General features: G+C 39.5%; 1 protein-coding gene across 1 annotated transcript; it reads right to left on the minus strand.

Annotated features, from left to right (window-relative positions):
- Window positions 1-847: 847 nt before the first annotated feature.
- Window positions 848-17,855, minus strand: LOC100498004. The gene is made up of 4 exons (XM_002938437.5): window positions 17,533-17,855; window positions 7,988-8,523; window positions 7,010-7,177; window positions 848-4,749 (listed from the first exon to the last, which is right to left on the minus strand). Exons 2-4 carry the CDS (start codon window positions 8,475-8,477, stop codon window positions 4,508-4,510), a joined length of 900 nt encoding a protein of 299 aa, XP_002938483.1. The 5' UTR covers window positions 8,478-8,523; window positions 17,533-17,855; the 3' UTR covers window positions 848-4,507.
- Window positions 17,856-19,307: the final 1,452 nt, after the last annotated feature.

Here is a 19,307-nt window from a genome sequence, read left to right on the forward strand (position 1 = left end):
ATCAGAAGCCAAACAGGAAGAAAAAACGCTGAGCTGTGTAAAGAAAGTTCCCATAATGCCTCACTCCTTCACAGACACCCAGACCAAGTGAACATGCTCAGTTAGTAAGACTATGGGGCAGATTTATCAAAACACGAGCTTGAATCCCGAATGGGAAAAATTCTGATTGGAAAAGAAAATTTCTGAAGATTGCACGAAAATGGTTACGAAAAAATCGTATTAGTCACGATAATATCGTATTGGCGAAAGTCATGAAATTTTTGTACCAAACGATCGTAAACAGCGGCAAAACCAATCCGATTTATTCGCACTAAAAATACGAAAAAGTTGCGAAAGCGCCAAAAAAGTCGCGCAAGTGTTGAAAAAGTCATGCAAGGTACAAAAAAGTTGCAGAAAATACAATTGGACCGAACGAACACTCGGAGCGTTTGTGGATAAGTAAATGTGCCCCTATGAGTCAGCTTCCTGCTGATTGGCTCAGATCCACATTCCTAAGGGGGGGGAGTGAGTTCTTAGCATTCTTCAGGAGGAAGGGGGGAGCAGGAGAGGGGAGAGAGCAGAGAGCTGTGTCTCTGACACAGGAATTACAGACACAACAAATATTTTGGCAGAGAAGTCAGTGCAGCGTTTCTGTGAGAGCCTATGGCTGTATTTACATAGACCTTTCTGATAAAGCTTACTTAGTTTTTACCTTTCCTTCTCCTTTAAGCCTCTGCCTTTCTGCCTCTCATCTTTTATCTTCATTCCCAGTGTTTCCCAAATGAGTGTGTTTGACGAAGCAATATGTGTGATAAGCAATATCATGCATTAAATACAGTACATGGTATAAGTGCTCATGTGCCATTCATTTAAAGAAAAATTCAGTTTTATTTTAGAATTCAGTTTAAAAAAGTAATGGCACAAAATGTTACATTACAGTATTTAACCATTATAGATAAAAGGACATCAATAAAAGGACAATATAAAGACAATAAGGCACCAAAAAGTGATGAAAAGATGATGCTACTTACACATGTTATTAACTGGGATGCGTAAGAGTCCAACCATACAGTTAATAATCAAAACAATGCAAGTTGTGCCCTTTACATTGTTTTGTGTTTGGTTATTTGTTTTCTACTTTTATGGCAGTAGTGTTCTAATGAAGCATCTCAGTATTGATTGCTCAGTGTTTATACCTTACAATATAAGCTCCACTGCTATATAGAATCTACTTCATTTCTTAAACATTTTCACAGTTTGTATATTTTATTATGTACACTTCCATCTTTGTGCTGGAAACCATTTGTACATATAAGCTCATTAAAACTATCGGGCTGAATCTGTGGGGTGTTTTTACCAAGCTGTGATGAAGGTTACTACTTGAATATTTAACATTCTAGATTTCGCAATTTGTGAAAAAAAAATTCTGAATCATTCATTCCTGCTTGCTATTTGCTATTGTGTTGACTATTCAAGGCAAATTGATACAGGTATCAGGGTTGATAAATATGTCCTTCCTTGCTGAGTGTCAATTACTAAACTAAACTAGACTGGGAGTCTTTAAATAAAGTATGTGTATGTAAAACAGAAACAACCTGCAATTTAAGGATTGGTAAGGACAGAGAGAGAGAGTGACTTACTTACTTATCAAAGGTCACATGGCTGTGGCACCCTGGGAAATGAAGAATATGGCTAGCCCCATGTGAAATTTCAAAATTAAATATAAAAAAAATCTGTATTCTTGAAAAATGGATTTCAATGCAGGATTCTGCTGTAGCAGCTCTATTTACTTTCCCATGACAGTATTCCTTTAAGTTCTCCATTGTGGGAGATATAAGCTTCGAGGGAGATGTTGCTAAACAGATAATGTTTTGTAGTGAGAAAGTTAGGAAGGTCTCTCTGAGCAGGGCATAGAGCAGGAAAATCTGTCTGTGTAAGGAACTCCCAGAGCTGCTGGGGGTGCTGCCTGCCACTGCAAGGAGCAGAGGAAGTCTTTGACCAAGGGACTGAGAGTTTAAGTCACTAAGGAACTGAGAAAAGCCACCCCCAAAGGAGTATCAAAACATGTGTGTGTTGTTATTGGAGGTCCACAAGGGCCCAATTTAGTGAGGGAACTTCAAATGTCAAATGTGTGAAGGTAGAGCCCAGTTGGTAGGAATTTTTTATAATTTGTTTTGTATGCTGAAATAAACTGTTTGAATAAACTGATTTAATGTGAACAAAGTGTATGTTAGGATAAGAACCCATGGAGTGAGTTAGTCCCCATGATAGATCTCTGCTTTGCATCGCTTTGTTTTCTGAAGTCACGTGAAGTTGCCTGCAGGAGAAAGACTTATTGTTGCCAGCGGAAAGCCTTTTCGGAACGGTTACTCGCCCGCGATAGCAGTGATCTATTGAGAGTGACTAACTCACTCCATGGGTTCTTACCCTTATGGATCTCACAAGCAAGTACATTTTATTTGATGTATGACTTTATGTGTATATAGTGCCAACATAATCCGCAAAGATAGGGGCTAACACATAAGTATGGCTTGTTGCAATGATGATTGTAATCCTTTATTTATATATCCCATAGCTCTTTAAAGATAATGCATCATTCACTCAAAGGATCTTACACTCTAATTTCTAGCAGACACGCACTATGGTCAATTTTATCGGCAGCCGTTTTACCTGCGTGTATGGTCTTTTGTAATGTGGAAGGAAACCGGAGCACCAGTGCTTGTTTTGTTTATTCTGTACTACACTGTTGGGTAGCACTATGGGAAGTGTATAGATGCTCCCTAGGGCCATTAGTAAAGGAATACCAGAAAATATTAAGCAAATGCAACATTTAGGAATATCTGTCTGAAATGGATCCATCAAGCCAACAGATTTTATCATGGTACACTAGCAAAGCATTGAAAAGTACACACAATATTGAATATTTAAGGCAAGACAAAGTATGCTATATTTAAGGTGCAGTGAGACAGTAAGTGCTCTTTATGGCAATTATTGTTACATATCTAAGGATAGCCAAAGCTATAAAGCATTTGAAGAAAGTGTGATCATTACATCTGTTATTTTTTGTATTTAGTGTTTTCTTGTATATCTATACAGTGTATTTATTTGCTTAGTAGTTTGACACTCTTATTCCCCATTCACTGTTACACACTGAGCCACAAACTGGCTACATTGCACTGCATAATATTGTGATTTTGTGAATTAAAGACACCAAATAATACTTGAACAAAAATATGCAAACACATGTGGGCGGACGATTAAAATGATCAAGCTGTTCCTAACATTCTGACATTTTTCACAGATTTTCTGCAAAATTGAAAAATGTCAGAATTTGGCTTGTGCTCATAATGGGTGATTTTGCATTGGTGGCTATAGAAGGCAAGTAACATTGCATTTTTTTTTTAAGTTGTATTTGCCTGCTGCTAGACTCTTCTGTACTGGGCTGTGAAATGTTAATAATCTTAAAGTCTGGGAAAGTGCAAATAGTTTTATAATTTCCTTCACAAAAGGCAGTTCCCTGCAAAGACTTCACTCGGGAGCATTCCTGAATGATAGGAGTATTGTGTACATTCTTTAGTAACATGGTTAATTAACCTTTAACAAGCCCTTAGTTTTAAACCAGTGCATGGTGCACAGACCATTCTCATGTGCTTTATGCATGGGCCCTGAAGGGGTTAAATTTTAAGCACTCTAATTACTCTATCACCTTTGCCCATGCCAAAGTTAAATGATGTCCCAATGCATTTTGTAAGCTCAAACTATTTACATTGTATTACGTGCTGCGACCCTGGGGACACAAAAGGAAGTAAAATAGATTTTGACAGTTTCTTTTTATTACTATATAATGTTTTGTGTTCACAGAATTTGTAGTTAAAAAATAATTATGTATTTACATTGTAGCTGAGTCAGCCAAATTAATTTTGTTACCACAAATACATTTTTGTTTTTGAAGAATTCTTATAGTTTAGAGTTTAGACAGATTCCTTTTAGTGATTGTGAATTGAAATTTGAGGTCACTTAATATACATACATTAATGAATATACAATGTGTGAGTTTTGGGTTTACAAAATGCATTTTTTGTTACAAAACAACCGGAACAAAGGCGGTTCTTCATAAATATTGAGATTGTGGGTGCTCTATATTACTATGTTGCTGATGCTGTTTTTGCAAGGACCACCATTTAAAGCCAGTTTAAAAATTAGCCTTAAGGTATTTTGTTGATTTAAAAGGACACTGTCATCGATGTAAGAAAATGGCTGCTCTAATTGAAAAGCACATTGCTGCCCACTTGCCCTACTCAAGTGAGCCACTTTTATACAATAGCCTGCTTACTCTGCTCTTCTAGCTGCTGGGGACCTGACTGGGCGGTTATGCCAGCCCTAATGTTTCACTATGCTTAAAATGCATACAAAGCAGTGTCATCTCTTATAGAATTGATAGTATTCATTTAAACAAGTAATACATAGTCACACTGGCTGGACAGTTTTTGGCAGACTGGTTGGGCATTTGTATATATATATCTTAGTGTTAGACAATTCTTTGCAGTGAATTGTGTGTATCCAAAGTGGACCCATTAAAACTGGGATTCATCTCCTTTTCGCCTGGTAGAAATTCAAGTCTGAATTGTCCTGGTCTTGAATTAAATGGAACATAATCAGGCTGAGAATCCTCCTCTTCTAGAGCTGTCATGTTAGGATTGTAAATTCGGGGTCCGTCATATAACCCTCCAGATATTACTAGTGTGTCATCTGGAGCAGAATACCTGTCAGCTGTAAAAGGGTATTAGAGAGACACTGTTATTCTTAGTGAAAACACAGCAGATTTTAAAATCATACAGTATGGGTCAGATTTATTAGAATGTGGGTTTAGAGTTTAATATAGAAAAACTCACACACACTATTCATTCCTATGGGATTTTAAGAAGTTAGAACTCACCATTTAATAAATACGCTTCTAAAAACCCCATATGAGTGAAGAACGTGGGTGAGGTTTTCTGTAGCGAACTGTAATTTCACACTTGTAAATCTGCCCCTATATGTTGCTTTCTTATTATCTGCTGGAGAGAGCTGCCTGTTCTGATCTTAAAGGGGAGCGCTTACTCATTTAGGCTTTATATGAAAGGATGGCTGTCAAAACAATACAGTAACATTGCAACACTGTCTGGTTCATGTACTTCTTAGATCAGTGGTCCCCAACCTTTTTTGCACCACGGACCAAAAGGCAAGGCAATTTTTCCAAGGACCGGGGTTGTGGTTGGGGGGTTATTACATATATAATGTAAATGTAATTATTATTGCACTTTATTTTATTATTATTATATTATAAAATATAATACAGCTCATCATAATGGGGGGACCTGAGCTTGTTTCCCTGCAACTAGATGCGCCCAGCACCCTTGCTTTTCTTACTCCCACCTAAGGGTTGACATCCTCTGATGCTTAGTATGGAACTTGTTGCAATCAGTAGAAAGCTTCCAGGGCTTCACATTGCTGTTGTCATGGCTGTGTAACACATTGGAGAATTGAAATATCAGGTATTTAGGACCAGAGGTGGCCCAGTTCAGCACAGCCCACGGCCCTGCACTGGTCCCCGGCCCGGTGGTTGGGGACCCCTGTCTTAGATGTCCCAATGCTCATTGCTAATAACTGTGTTTTTAAAAAAGCATAAATATCTGCTCATTCATTAAAAATATAAAAGCCTGTTTAAAAAGAAATGAATAAAAATAAACAAGGATACGAAAACCTTGCAATTCTGTTTTTCATTAGAATTAAGATAAAATAAAGATTTTACCATTTGCCTAGGACAGCTCCTACTGCCTTCTACATGGCCTAGGCCAACTTTTAGAAGGCAAAGTTTTGTATTAGAGTATCTTGTGGCTTTCACACTTGATAAAAAAATGTGTGTTTTAGAGTAATTATCTATGTACACAATTTTTAGTGCTAAAAAAATCTTGAAATTAAAAAAATTTTTATAAATCATTCCCTAAGGGGCACATTTACTAATCCACAAATCCGAATCACGAATGGGAAAAAATCGTATTGGAAACGAAAATTTCGGAAGATCGCAAATATCACGAAAATGCTTACGAAAAAATCGTATTAGTCACGATAATATCGTATTGGCGATCCGAAAGTCACGGAATTTTCGTACTGAACAATTGTAAACAGCGGTAAAACCTTTCTGATTTTTTCGTGCAAACGTCCGAAAAAGTCGTGCGCCGTACGAAAAAGTCGTGCGTCATACGAAAAAGTCATGCGGACGCCCAAAAAAATCGGCGAAAATACGCTCGGTGCGTTCGCATGAGCGCTCCAGCGTTCGTGCTTTTGTAAATGTGCCCCTATGTGTGGGACTGTGGAGCACACAGTAGGTTGAACCTATTAACATCCCCTCTTTTCTATAATTTCCTTTCCCTAACCCTGCAAATGCAGCCATCCTCCCCAATTATCATCTTTTCACCCCCACCCCCATGTCAAAAGGCTCCTCCATACTCTCCCCTTCTTCCCACTGCAGGGGCAAATTACAAGTTGGATTTTACAAGTTACTATCAGTCTATACTAGACATTAGGGCATACAGACATATAAATATGTCATCTCATAAACCCACAACACAGGAACTGTAAAGGGCTAAAGCAAAAATACAGTGAAATCCTTAAGGTTTAGATTTCCCAAAAAAGTAGTTACAAGTTTGTCTTTTAAAGGAGAATAATTGGGGGGGCAAATGTATGCACCCCCCAGGGATAGTAATCACTTACCTGATACCCCATGCTGGTGCTCCTGTAAGGGGGACAAAGAAACAACAAGGAAGAGACTTGCTCACAGGTACCCCAGGTCAGTGCAGCTTCCTCCTAACACCAGCTCGAGGTATCAGGTAAGTGATTACTATCCCTGGGGGGTGCTTAACATTCGGCACTCCTTAAACATTCAAAATATACTTGCATTTTTTTCATAATTTCCTTTTAAAAAGTAAAAGTACAATACTTTTTACATTTGTAATAAAGTTCCCTGCATCTGTACAACACTAATTCTTACCTGAATCATATGGATATTCATTTAGTGGTTGGTGAGAATACTGAGATCTCCTTTTCCTGTATTTCCTTAAGATGAAGGCAAATATGGCCAGAACAACAATGCCTAAAATTGTGCTGAAGATTGAAGTCAAAATGGTCTCAGAATCATTTAAATTAGAAATTATTCCATCTAGAAAAAGACAAAGAGCAAAATGATACAATTTTATAACAAAGTTCTAAAAGGTTTTTTTTGCATAAAGGTAAAATGTAATATGGAATCATTAATGCAGAATCAGAAGTATGGCTATGTTATGTGGAATAATAGTGAATGTTAAATCTGTGATTATTTGTATGCACAATAAATGGACTCAAGGACTAATGTAGTATTAAATATATTTAGCCTTCTCGACGATTCATTATAAAGTACAAAAAAATCCACAATTTACTACAGTAGGTTTAGTTACTTGGTCACTTAATTGACAAAAGGCCCATTCAGTTAAACAGGGTCTGATCTGCATCCAGATCTCAGCGCAATTGTGGCAAAGGCAACTTTTATTGGTGACTAAAAAACTGCATTGTGGGTAAAAAAAACATGGTGACTGCTTCTGTCATGTGCTCACTGCACTTACAGTCATAAATTACCCCTTTATGATCATGTGAGTTCAGTTAAAGGATCTTTCCTAAAATATTGTACAAGAGGAATACCCAGCTTACTGGGACTGTTGAGATGTTTGGATGCCTGATAAGCAGAAAGGAGGTTAGCACATATCAACCAGAAAACACCACAACTATGATGACCAATCTTTCCCGGTATCCATCTGGCACAGTCCGACCCTGTATATAATTGTTTACTGCACCTGTAGCAGCTCAAAAATAGCAACTTCAGTGTGTGACGCTTTTGTTGATAACATAGCTTTCTACCTGGATCAAGATAAATCTACATCTAGGCATATAATGAGCCATGTATAATTTTATATGAATGATTCCAGTTTTATCTTACCTTGCCCTGTATTTGTAGAATTTACAGAAGTCCATTCGAATGATGTTACTGCTTGAGTATTGTTGTACGAAGTAGAATGTTCTTGGGCTGGATAGGTTGTGTTTAGAGTTAAACGACTTGTACCACCAGTATAACCAGTAACTGATTCATTGATGGTAGACAGCAAAGTAGCAATAGTTGTGGTACTCAGAGATCCATTCTCAGATGGGGGATTTTCTGTTCTAGAGCTGGTTGAAGTAAAAAAAGCACTGAACGTTGTAGTGTTTTCATGACCTGTGCTTGAGCCAGAACTTGAAGTATTCGTATTATCAATAGTTGAATGCATTGAAGAAATAAAGTCAGTACTTGATACATTCACAGAGGTCACCTGGGGTGTAGATGTGACATTGTTTAATGCTGTTGTTGGCTCATTTTCAGCCATGACGTCCCATAATAAAACCATGACAAAAACAAAGATGGAGTAAAAGGCTTTTGTTACAATTAAAGCCATGGTAGTTGCTGCTGTTAATTTACTGTATGTTTGTTACAATGAAATTCTAAAAAGAAAAAGAAAAGAAATGTCAATATTATGCATTAGCTTGGTCTCTGACAAAGTACAATAGCATATTTGCCTCATTGGTTTATTACATAACCTTCCCATAATGCATCACAAGCAGAAATGAATGGAGTAATAAAACAGGCATGTAACAAAGGAGCTATTGTTTTTGTTATTCCAGTGGCCCTTATCAACCACATGCAAGTGAAAGAATTTTATATACCTGTTCGCCCTTTTATACCGAGATATGGGCAAACTAACTATGCTAGAGGAAGTGACTCAGCTCCTACCTCAATAAAGAACGGCTGCAGGTCTGGAACAAGTTTTATTCACTGGGAATTATAATTACTAAGGGACTGACAACAGCACAAAAAATGCAGTAAAATCTTCTACACAAGCATTTAATATCTCAATCTTTAGAGGCCTCTTGTGATTTCAAATAATATAAAAGGGGTAACTTACTAGGTGCAGGGCAATGTACAAAGTGGAAAAGTCAGTTGCCATTAACTATGTTTGCAGAGGCCTTAGTTCCCCCCATAAGGGAAGAATGGGGGAAGTATGTAGGCATTCCCCATGCTGCTCCTGAACTTACTTCATGCCCTATAGGTGGTAAGGACAAGGCTTGCTCTGTGCTCTGTATCTTGTGCCACACACCAGTACAGATCTATGTGCAGAGTGCAACTAGACCCTAAACGCAAATGTATTTAGAATGCACACTTGTTAAAAATGTTAACCATAACTTGGAGTCAAATTAAAAAAAAATACAAGATGCAGGGGATCTAACCAATTTAGTGATATTGGTATATATGTAGCACATGAGATGGAATAGAAAACCCATGCTAATATAGTTAAAGAAAAAAATATACATACTACATATACCATGAATAGGAATAAATAAAGGATAACACTGAAGTGAAAGCATCTTGGGGTACTAGTATAATGGGCTTGGTTAGGGTCAATTAAAAAAAAATAAAAACCCATGAAAATCCACTGGATTTTTAATTCTTGATAACAAGTTTGTCATAAACAATAAAGATGTTTTGTGGTAATAATCTTGAGGCTCAAATATTCTAAACTATATTCTTGAAAATTATATTGGACTTTTTTTTAGCTATTTAAAGATTTTCTTGTACAGGAAACAAGTTCATGTCTTATAAAATAAATCTGTTTAAACATCCAACAGTAACTTTCTGTTATTATCAGCTTAAATAAATTGAATGGAATGCTGAATTATTGTGATAGTAGTACCTTAGGGCAGTGCTGTCCAACTTCAGTGGTACCAAGGGCTGGAATTTTTCTGGCCTACATCGTGGAGGGCCGATAATGGAAGCCAGTTTTAACTACTCATCCTTTTTTAAACCGCACCCCAATGCATGTTATCACAAGAGCTTTTAAGACCATACCCACATTAATGGTGAGTAGGCATAGTATGGCACACACAGACAGCCCTGGGCAGGCATAGTGTGTCACACAGGCAAGTTAGGGCAGGCATAGTATGGCACACACAGGAAGTACTCTATGCTGCCTGTGTGTGCCATACTCTGCCTGTCCTTTGCAGCCTGCATGTGCCATACTCTGCCTGCCTTTTGCAGCCTGCGTGTGCCATACTCTGCCTGTCCTATGCTGCCTGTGTGCCATACTCTGCCTGCCCTATGCTGCCTGTGTGTGCTATACTCTGCCTTCCCTACTCTGCCTATTTATGCCATACTCTGCCTGTCCTATGCTGCCTGTGTGCATAGGGCAGGCAGTACATAAAATGACACAATGCTGGCACTGTTCCTACAGTCTGTCTGAGGTTTGAACAGGTGAACAATGTGGACCTAAGGTGTGAACACTGCAGGGGGTGAACAATGCAGGGACTAAAAGGTGTGAACAGTACAGGGGATTACATGTTTAAACAATACAGGGGTTTACAGCCTGAATGCAGGGGGCCAGATAATCTCAGTACTGATACAATTTAAACCTTTACACAAAGGTAAGTAGTCACAGCAGCCAAACAGGTGGGAGGCCACACAGAGGGGGCCATTGGCAAGATGCGGCCTGCGGGCCGCCAGTTGGACAACACTGCCTTAGGGCAAGGGCACACTAAGCTAGGCAGAAAGAGGCAGACCCTACACTTGGGGGCATATTTATTATGCTGTGTAAAAAATGGCGAAGAACTTTAAAATGACTGAAAATTTTATGCTGAATTGTGTAAGCACAAAGCCAATAGTTTTTTGGAATGCGCTCCATACGTTCCATGTGGTATTAGCCTAAAGGCCTGTGGTTGCCTTAGTCAAGGAGAGAAGCCCAAAACATAAAATAGAAAGACAGAATTTCTAACATACTTCTTTGTTAAGCTTTAGTTCTTTTTTGGTGGTGGCAATTTCTCTTTCCTACTATGGAGGTACAGCACACTGAAATAACAATAATATTTCAATTGCACCTGCCACAGTTGCATCAGAAAAAAAAAAGATTTCAACTGAACAATCAACTCAATGGTGAAATCCTGTAATATCCTCCCAGAGGTACAACAAGTGATTTCTATGCAGTTTAGATATCAGGTGCTTTAAATAATTACACACTCCTATTAACATATTGCACTTCATAAACATTGCTAAGAGCAAAAGCAAGAATAGACAAGTGTATAGGAACGTGTCCTTTCACATATTTTTTAATGTTTATTGGAGAAATTAACAGAATGCCTAGTGATGTATACAAACAATTCTGCAGAGAGGGCCAAGGCAGGCTAACTGAATCTAGCCATACAGCCCCTTTCTAGATACCTAAATTATTGGAACATGGGCCTGTCCATACAAAGTTGGATGCCACTGTGGCCCTCTCTAATGTGTAAATTCATATATATGTATAAAGCAAGTCATCTTTTTTAAATTTTGGGGCCCCTAATAAGACTTTGCTGAGGGGTAAAAGTAGTTTCACTAGCTTAGAAGCAGATTTTTCATGTCATGATTCTGTTGCTTACTTAAGGCATGATACCAAATGCAATTTTAAAGGAGAATGCAAGTCAAAATTTAAAAAGCATACTGCCCAATAGTCCTCCTATTGTTTAGTAAAAACGCCACACTTTTGGCTCACCTAATCAAATATTTACTCAGTCACACTTGCTTCACATTTTCTAGAACAGGCAGCCATCTCTAAAAAGGTATTCTCCCTTCCTTTCCCTCCTTGCTTCATACTGCACATGTGTTTCATTCCCTCCCCCCGTCCCCCCTGGCAGATCCGCTTCTGATTGGCTGGTGGGTATGTGTAGCTCAGAACAGGAGACAGGATCAAGTTACACACATGCTCAGAGAATAGGAAGGCTGCCGCTGGCAGCCTACAGGAAGGGAAGAAAGATTTCAGTGATGTCACTGTAGTCTTCACACTGCTGTAGGCTGCCAGCACCATATCTCAGAGAAGCAAGCAGGGATCTGGCAATTTAGATATGCAGTAAGTACTTAAAAAGAACGCTTTTAGACTTACTTTTAATTTATATTAACCTTTCATTGTCCTTTAAGGGGTTGTTCAGCTCTAAACACGTTTTTTTCAGTTCAGCTGTTTCCAGGTAGTACACCAGAAATAAGAATTTAACTCCTATTTTTTTGGCTGCTTTTTATAAATTCAAATTTGAGGTTAAGAAAATTTGAAGTGAGGACCATGTCAATGAGCCAATGCGGTCCTGGATCCTAGACTCAAGCCTGCCCGATACAGGAGGTGAAGAGAGCCCTGCCCAAAAGAGCTTAAAAACTACAAATATTCTTCATGTATGATCACCATATAGGTATGACCACTTGCACATGGCTGAAAAAGTAAATTAAATTATGTCTTATCTTCTCTATCCACTAGATCAGTATACCCCAATCTCTCTACTTCTGCTGTATTCCTAGCTTCCTTTAACCACACTACCATTACATCTATTTCTTAAACATAATAACACGGATTATACTATTTTTTCAAGCTATCAGCTGCTCTGGCTTCTTCCATTCTGCCCTAGGCTGTTTATAATTGCTGTATTCACCTGCTTATGTTATTTAATTCTCTCTCTCTCTCTCTCTCTCTCTAGTAGATCTGTTTGCTATCAGGCTGTCACATTGCTCATACTGTGTTTACAATGAGATGAGTATGATAACTAATCATCTGAATCAGATTAGATCTTAAAGTCCTAGGGCTCTGGCACACGGGGAGATTAGTCGCCCACGACAAATCTCCGTTGTCGCGGGCGACTAATCTCCCCAAAATGCCATCCCACTGGCGAAAATGTAAATCGCCGGTGGGATGGCATACACGGCGCCATGATTTCCCCAAAATCGCAGAAGTTTCCTCTTAAGGCAACTTCCGCGATTTCGAGGAAATCGCGGCGCCATGTATGCCATCCCACCGGCGATTTACATTTTCGACGGTGGGATGGCATTTTGGGGAGATTAGTCGCCCGCGACAATGGAGATTTGTCGCGGGCGACTAATCTCCCCGTGTGCCAGAGTCCTTAAGGTGGCCATACATACACCAATAAGTGATGAGCATCAATTGGGCAGGACTGTCGCACAGACATCAGAAAATGTTACTGCTGAATCATTAGATAGGGGTATAAATAGGAGTATAATTCCTTTGTTTTTACCTGCATATCTGATGATTCAGCTCTAAACATATAGTGAAGCAGACGAACAATCTTTTCTGTGACCAATGGTTGTGGGAAAGATGGTAATTGTAACATGTATGGCCACCTTTAAGGTGGCCATACACGGGCCGACTATAGCTGCCGATATCGGTCCCTTGGACCGATTCGGCAGCTAATCGGCCCGTGTATGGGGAGAGCAGATCGGCCTGGCCGACCGATATCTGGCCTGAAATTGGCCAGATCTCGATCGGCCAGGTTAGAAAATCTGGTCGGATCGGGGACCGCATCGGCTCATTGATGCGGTCCCCGATCCGACTGCCCCATTGCCGCCCACATAATCCGATCGTCTGGCCCCAGGGCCAAACGATCGGATTATTATTTTTTTTACCTAAATGGTCCCCGATATCGCCCACCCGTAGGTGGGGATATCGGGGGAAGATCCGCTCGCTTGGCGACATCGCCAAGCGAGCGGATCTGCTCGTGTATGGCCACCTTTACTGTTTGTTAATCCTTTTATCACATGTTGTGCTTGTATTCTAATTATGGTGCAATACAAAGTAGGCCATGGAGTGCTTGGACTTACACGGCCAGATAAAAGATGCCGATTCAAGTCCTTTAGACCAATTTGGCAGATTATCTGACCAAAAATCAGTCAGGTGTCAATTGGGCAGGTTTGATGTTTTCGGATCAGGGACCGCATTGACTCCTTGAAGTGGTCCTTGTAAATCTTTTCTACAGCAGGCAACTAATCTTGTCAAAAAGCTTTTTCACCAGCAATAATTTAAATCGGCGGTGTAAAATGATATGCAGTGATGCAGTGCTTAGCTTTTCTAGAGTCCCCAGAAGTTGCCTAAAAGGAAACTCAGAGCTACTTCGGAAAAACAAAGTGCTGCATATGTTTTTCCACTGGCAATTTAGATTATTGCCTATGGGAAAGCATTCTGGAGGAGATTAGCTGCCCCCGGAAGTGAAGATTTATTGTAGGCAACTAATATCCTCATGTGCCAGGAATCTAAGGCAATACAAATCTGATTCAGACAGCCCTACCATAGATAGATACCATTGCCTGGTTTGAATTGTATACATCAAAGTACTTCTTCAGTGTCTCTTATTAACTCTTCCTTTTTGAGTGCTGTCCTTTCCCCTAGTGTTCCTCTAGGTTGTGTCCCCGAGGTCGCTCATTCTCTGTCTCTACACCCACATAGCTTCTAAACTTATTAGTTGCTTTGACTCTCAAAATCATATTTATTAACATGACACCTATGTCTAGCTCTTCAAACCTTTTGCCCTCATACCGGTAATTCTCTTTTGCTTTATTTCTCCATTAACATAGAGAACCCAAATGCTACCGAATACATTCATCACAGGAACAGTGACTGACTAATATACTCTCACCAATAGCAGCCTGAGATGCAGGATATATGATCATGTGTGCACTTTCCTAGGCCTACCTACTTGCTGTACTTGCTCCAGGTATATTCGAACAAAGAATTAGCAAGTGGCATGTCATTTTACAGTATTTTGATGTACTACTCCGTTGAGGTCTCTTTGGAGAATCTGCAGAGCTGTCAGCTACCCAAATTTCATTAGGTTAATTTTCAGAAATTCAGCTCTTAAAGTTACCAGGAGTGGCTTTTTGCCACCCTTGGTTTTTCAACTCGACTCATGGCAGCAGCACCCCTTTTGATAAGGTCAGGTCTGGTCTACAAGTGCCGACACTGCAGATTGCTATAAATCTTTTATCTGGTGCAAGGTGCAGAGGACATGCAGACTCCAGGGAGAAGTGCTATCTGCTTGAGCACTAAGGGCACTCTTGCACCTCTGGCCTGGGTCAAAAATGACCAGTTATGATTCATTTATTTTTGAGTGTAGAGAAATTAGATTTAAACAAAATAGACCATTATTACCTTCTCTAAATCTGGGGTTCTTAATGTGGCCTTGTCAGCTCTGCTCGGTTCCATTATGCATTAGCAAGCCTTTACAGGAAGCCAAATAACAGCAAGTACTGAGTCTGCTATTCTTTGCTGCCAAACACTTATCGAACAGCCACTACCTTAGTTACATGCTGATGATTACATGAGGATTAAAAACTTTTAAAAATAAGTCTGAGTTGAGGGGATCTAGAATTATAGAATGCTTTCAAAAGCACGGCACGTGAAATACAAATGTGGTAACGGGAAAGTTTGCATTTACAACATATGTTACATGCTGTTTTTTATTAATGCAGGAAAACCAAGCCCAATAACATTACACCATTCCTTTTTGTGAGGCCTGAAATTGGCCAGATCTCGATCGGCCAGGTTAGAAAATCTGGTCGGATCGGGGACCGCATCGGCTCATTGATGCGGTCCCCGATCCGACTGCCCCATTGCCGCCCACATAATCTAATCGTCTGGCCCCAGGGCCAAACGATCGGATTATTATTTTTTTTACCTAAATGGTCCCCGATATCGCCCACCCGTAGGTGGGGATATCGGGGGAAGATCCGCTCGCTTGGCGACATCGCCAAGCGAGCGGATCTGCTCGTGTATGGCCACCTTTACTGTTTGTTAATCCTTTTATCACATGTTGTGCTTGTATTCTAATTATGGTGCAATACAAAGTAGGCCATGGAGTGCTTGGACTTACACGGCCAGATAAAAGATGCCGATTCAAGTCCTTTAGACCAATTTGGCAGATTATCTGACCAAAAATCAGTCAGGTGTCAATTGGGCAGGTTTGATGTTTTCGGATCAGGGACCGCATTGACTCCTTGAAGTGGTCCTTGTAAATCTTTTCTACAGCAGGCAACTAATCTTGTCAAAAAGCTTTTTCACCAGCAATAATTTAAATCGGCGGTGTAAAATGATATGCAGTGATGCAGTGCTTAGCTTTTCTAGAGTCCCCAGAAGTTGCCTAAAAGGAAACTCAGAGCTACTTCGGAAAAACAAAGTGCTGCATATGTTTTTCCACTGGCAATTTAGATTATTGCCTATGGGAAAGCATTCTGGAGGAGATTAGCTGCCCCCGGAAGTGAAGATTTATTGTAGGCAACTAATATCCTCATGTGCCAGGAATCTAAGGCAATACAAATCTGATTCAGACAGCCCTACCATAGATAGATACCATTGCCTGGTTTGAATTGTATACATCAAAGTACTTCTTCAGTGTCTCTTATTAACTCTTCCTTTTTGAGTGCTGTCCTTTCCCCTAGTGTTCCTCTAGGTTGTGTCCCCGAGGTCGCTCATTCTCTGTCTCTACACCCACATAGCTTCTAAACTTATTAGTTGCTTTGACTCTCAAAATCATATTTATTAACATGACACCTATGTCTAGCTCTTCAAACCTTTTGCCCTCATACCGGTAATTCTCTTTTGCTTTATTTCTCCATTAACATAGAGAACCCAAATGCTACCTAATACATTCACCACAGGAACAGTGACTGACTAATATACTCTCACCAATAGCAGCCTGAGATGCAGGATATATGATCATGTGTGCACTTTCCTAGGCCTACCTACTTGCTGTACTTGCTCCAGGTATATTCAAACAAAGAATTAGCAAGTGGCATGTCATTTTACAGTATTTCGATGTACTACTCCGTTGAGGTCTCTTTGGAGAATCTGCAGAGCTGTCAGCTACCCAAATTTCATTAGGTTAATTTTCAGAAATTCAGCTCTTAAAGTTACCAGGAGTGGCTTTTTGCCACCCTTGGTTTTTCAACTCGACTCATGGCAGCAGCACCCCTTTTGATAAGGTCAGGTCTGGTCTACAAGTGCCGACACTGCAGATTGCTATAAATCTTTTATCTGGTGCAAGGTGCAGAGGACATGCAGACTCCAGGAAGAAGTGCTATCTGCTTGAGCACTAAGGGCACTCTTGCACCTCTGGCCTGGGTCAAAAATGACCAGTTATGATTCATTTATTTTTGAGTGTAGAGAAATTAGATTTAAACAAAATAGACCATTATTACCTTCTCTAAATCTGGGGTTCTTAATGTGGCCTTGTCAGCTCTGCTCGGTTCCATTATGCATTAGCAAGCCTTTACAGGAAGCCAAATAACAGCAAGTACTGAGTCTGCTATTCTTTGCTGCCAAACACTTATCGAACAGCCACTACCTTAGTTACATGCTGATGATTACATGAGGATTAAAAACTTTTAAAAATAAGTCTGAGTTGAGGGGATCTAGAATTATAGAATGCTTTCAAAAGCACGGCACGTGAAATACAAATGTGGTAACGGGAAAGTTTGCATTTACAACATATGTTACATGCTGTTTTTTATTAATGCAGGAAAACCAAGCCCAATAACATTACACCATTCCTTTTGTGAGTACTCACAAAGAATAATAGGAGAGAAGAAACAATGCGATATATGTGGCAATAGGGTGTATAATGAAAAGCTACTAAAGAGAAATGAAAATAAGTCATATTTACCTGGATGCCTCCAAATCATCGGCACAGCTTTCTGCTTTTCTGCCTTCTCAGTTCCAAAAAAGTCTGAACAAAGCAGGTTTATTGCTCTGTAACGCAGTTAAAATACCTCTCTCTTCCGGGTGCAACACTTTCTAAAGTACTTTGACACTTATCACTGTCTTTGTTTGTGGAGTTTCGACGACTCTCTTTTCACAAATGTTCCCATTAGCATTTCAGCAATAGCTGGAAGTTTGGCAGCCCCGATCAAGGGTGGGTATAGTACCTGCAGGCAGCTCTTCTAGGTCGTAACAGGTTTACTGTTTGCTGAAAGCCTTTGTGTAATACTCTCCCTGGAGGGCTGAACCAGCCATGGTAATATCTCTATGGTAACCACTGAAAGTTTAACCAGTGTTTAGAGATTACAGAGGGTGTTTTTACAATAGGCCTCGGGCACACCTGAGGAAGTGGCCTGGTGACTTGTAAGGGAAGGTCTTGTCTATTAATAAAGTACTTGTAGCACCTATGCTAAATTTAGAATCTTTTTCTTCACCATGAATTTGCTATTTATAATGAAGTGCTTGGTTAACAGTATGTTGCAATGTCCACTGAAAAAATTAGAATTCTGTTATGCTTAAAGGAACAGTAACACAAAAAATGAAATAGTCTTAAAGTAATTAAAATACAATGTTGCCCTGCATTGGTTGTGTGTTTGCTTCAGAAACCCTACTATAGTTTATATAAATAAGCTGCTGTGTGGCAACATTTAGGGTGAAGACACACAGAGCTACTAGTAGCAGCTACTTGTTGTGGCTACTAAAAAAAACAATGCTGATCATTTACTGATAATTGTCCCTGCATCCCACCAGCGATTTACATTCTCGCCGGTGGGATGGCATTTCAGGGAGATTAGTCGCCCGCGACAAGGGAGATTTGTCACACAGCGACTAATCTCCCCGTCTGTCACAGCCCTAAGATGTTATTTACATAGCAAATAACAGATAAATTCTGTAGAATACAATGGGAATCTATGCAGCTTAGTGGGTTATCTCAGCTAGGTGGAATTTTTACCTAAGTATTCATGTTGGGGAACATTTATGATTGTTCGAGTCTTTTGGCTCCTTAACTCACGTGGGGTTTATGGCAAAAATGCCTCACTAGTTGAGGTTTTTTCCCTGAAGTGGCTTTCTTAAATAATAAAAAGTTTGGCAGCTTTGCCTGTTTGGGGAAAAGAGCCTCAACTAAGAGGTATTTTTGCCCTAAACTCTGCGTGAGTTCCATAACTCATGCTGGGTTTCCTTTAAGGTTGCTGAAGCCAATAAGCAATCATAAATGTACCCCTTAATGTGTTAAAAAGTGTTTTGATGGAACTGTAATACCAAAATATGAAAGTGTTTAAAAATTATTAAAATATAATGTACAGCTGCCCTGCACTGGAAATACCGGTGTGTTTGCTTCAGAAACATTACAAGAATTTATATAAATAATCTGCTGTGTATCCACAGGGGCAGCCATTTAAGATGGAAAAAAGAAGAAAAGGTGCAGGTTACACATCAGATAAAAGATAAGCTCTGTAGAATACAATTGTGTTTTACAGGGTTTATTTTTTAACTGCTATATAACCTGTGCCGTTTAGCCCTATTTCATTTTGAATGACTGCCACAGTGGCTATACAGCAGCTTTGTTTATATAAACTATAGTAGTGGTTCTGAAGAAAACACACAACTTTTAAAAAGTGCAGGGCAACAGTACATAATATATTTATTACTTTGGTACAGATCATTTTTTGATGTTACTGT

The sequence above is a fragment of the Xenopus tropicalis genome, chromosome 2 (genome assembly GCF_000004195.4).
Source record: "Xenopus tropicalis strain Nigerian chromosome 2, UCB_Xtro_10.0, whole genome shotgun sequence".
Classification (NCBI taxonomy): Eukaryota; Metazoa; Chordata; class Amphibia; order Anura; family Pipidae; genus Xenopus; species Xenopus tropicalis.

Coding starts and splice junctions, on each gene's coding strand:
- LOC100498004 (XM_002938437.5), bottom strand. CDS start 8,477: ATGGCTTTAATTGTAACAAAAGCCTTTTACTCCATCTTTGTTTTTGTC. Junction 7,178..7,987: donor TTCTACAAATACAGGGCAAG/GTAAGATAAAAC, acceptor GTCTTTTTCTAG/ATGGAATAATTTCTAATTTA. Junction 4,750..7,009: donor TGAATATCCATATGATTCAG/GTAAGAATTAGT, acceptor ACCCTTTTACAG/CTGACAGGTATTCTGCTCCA.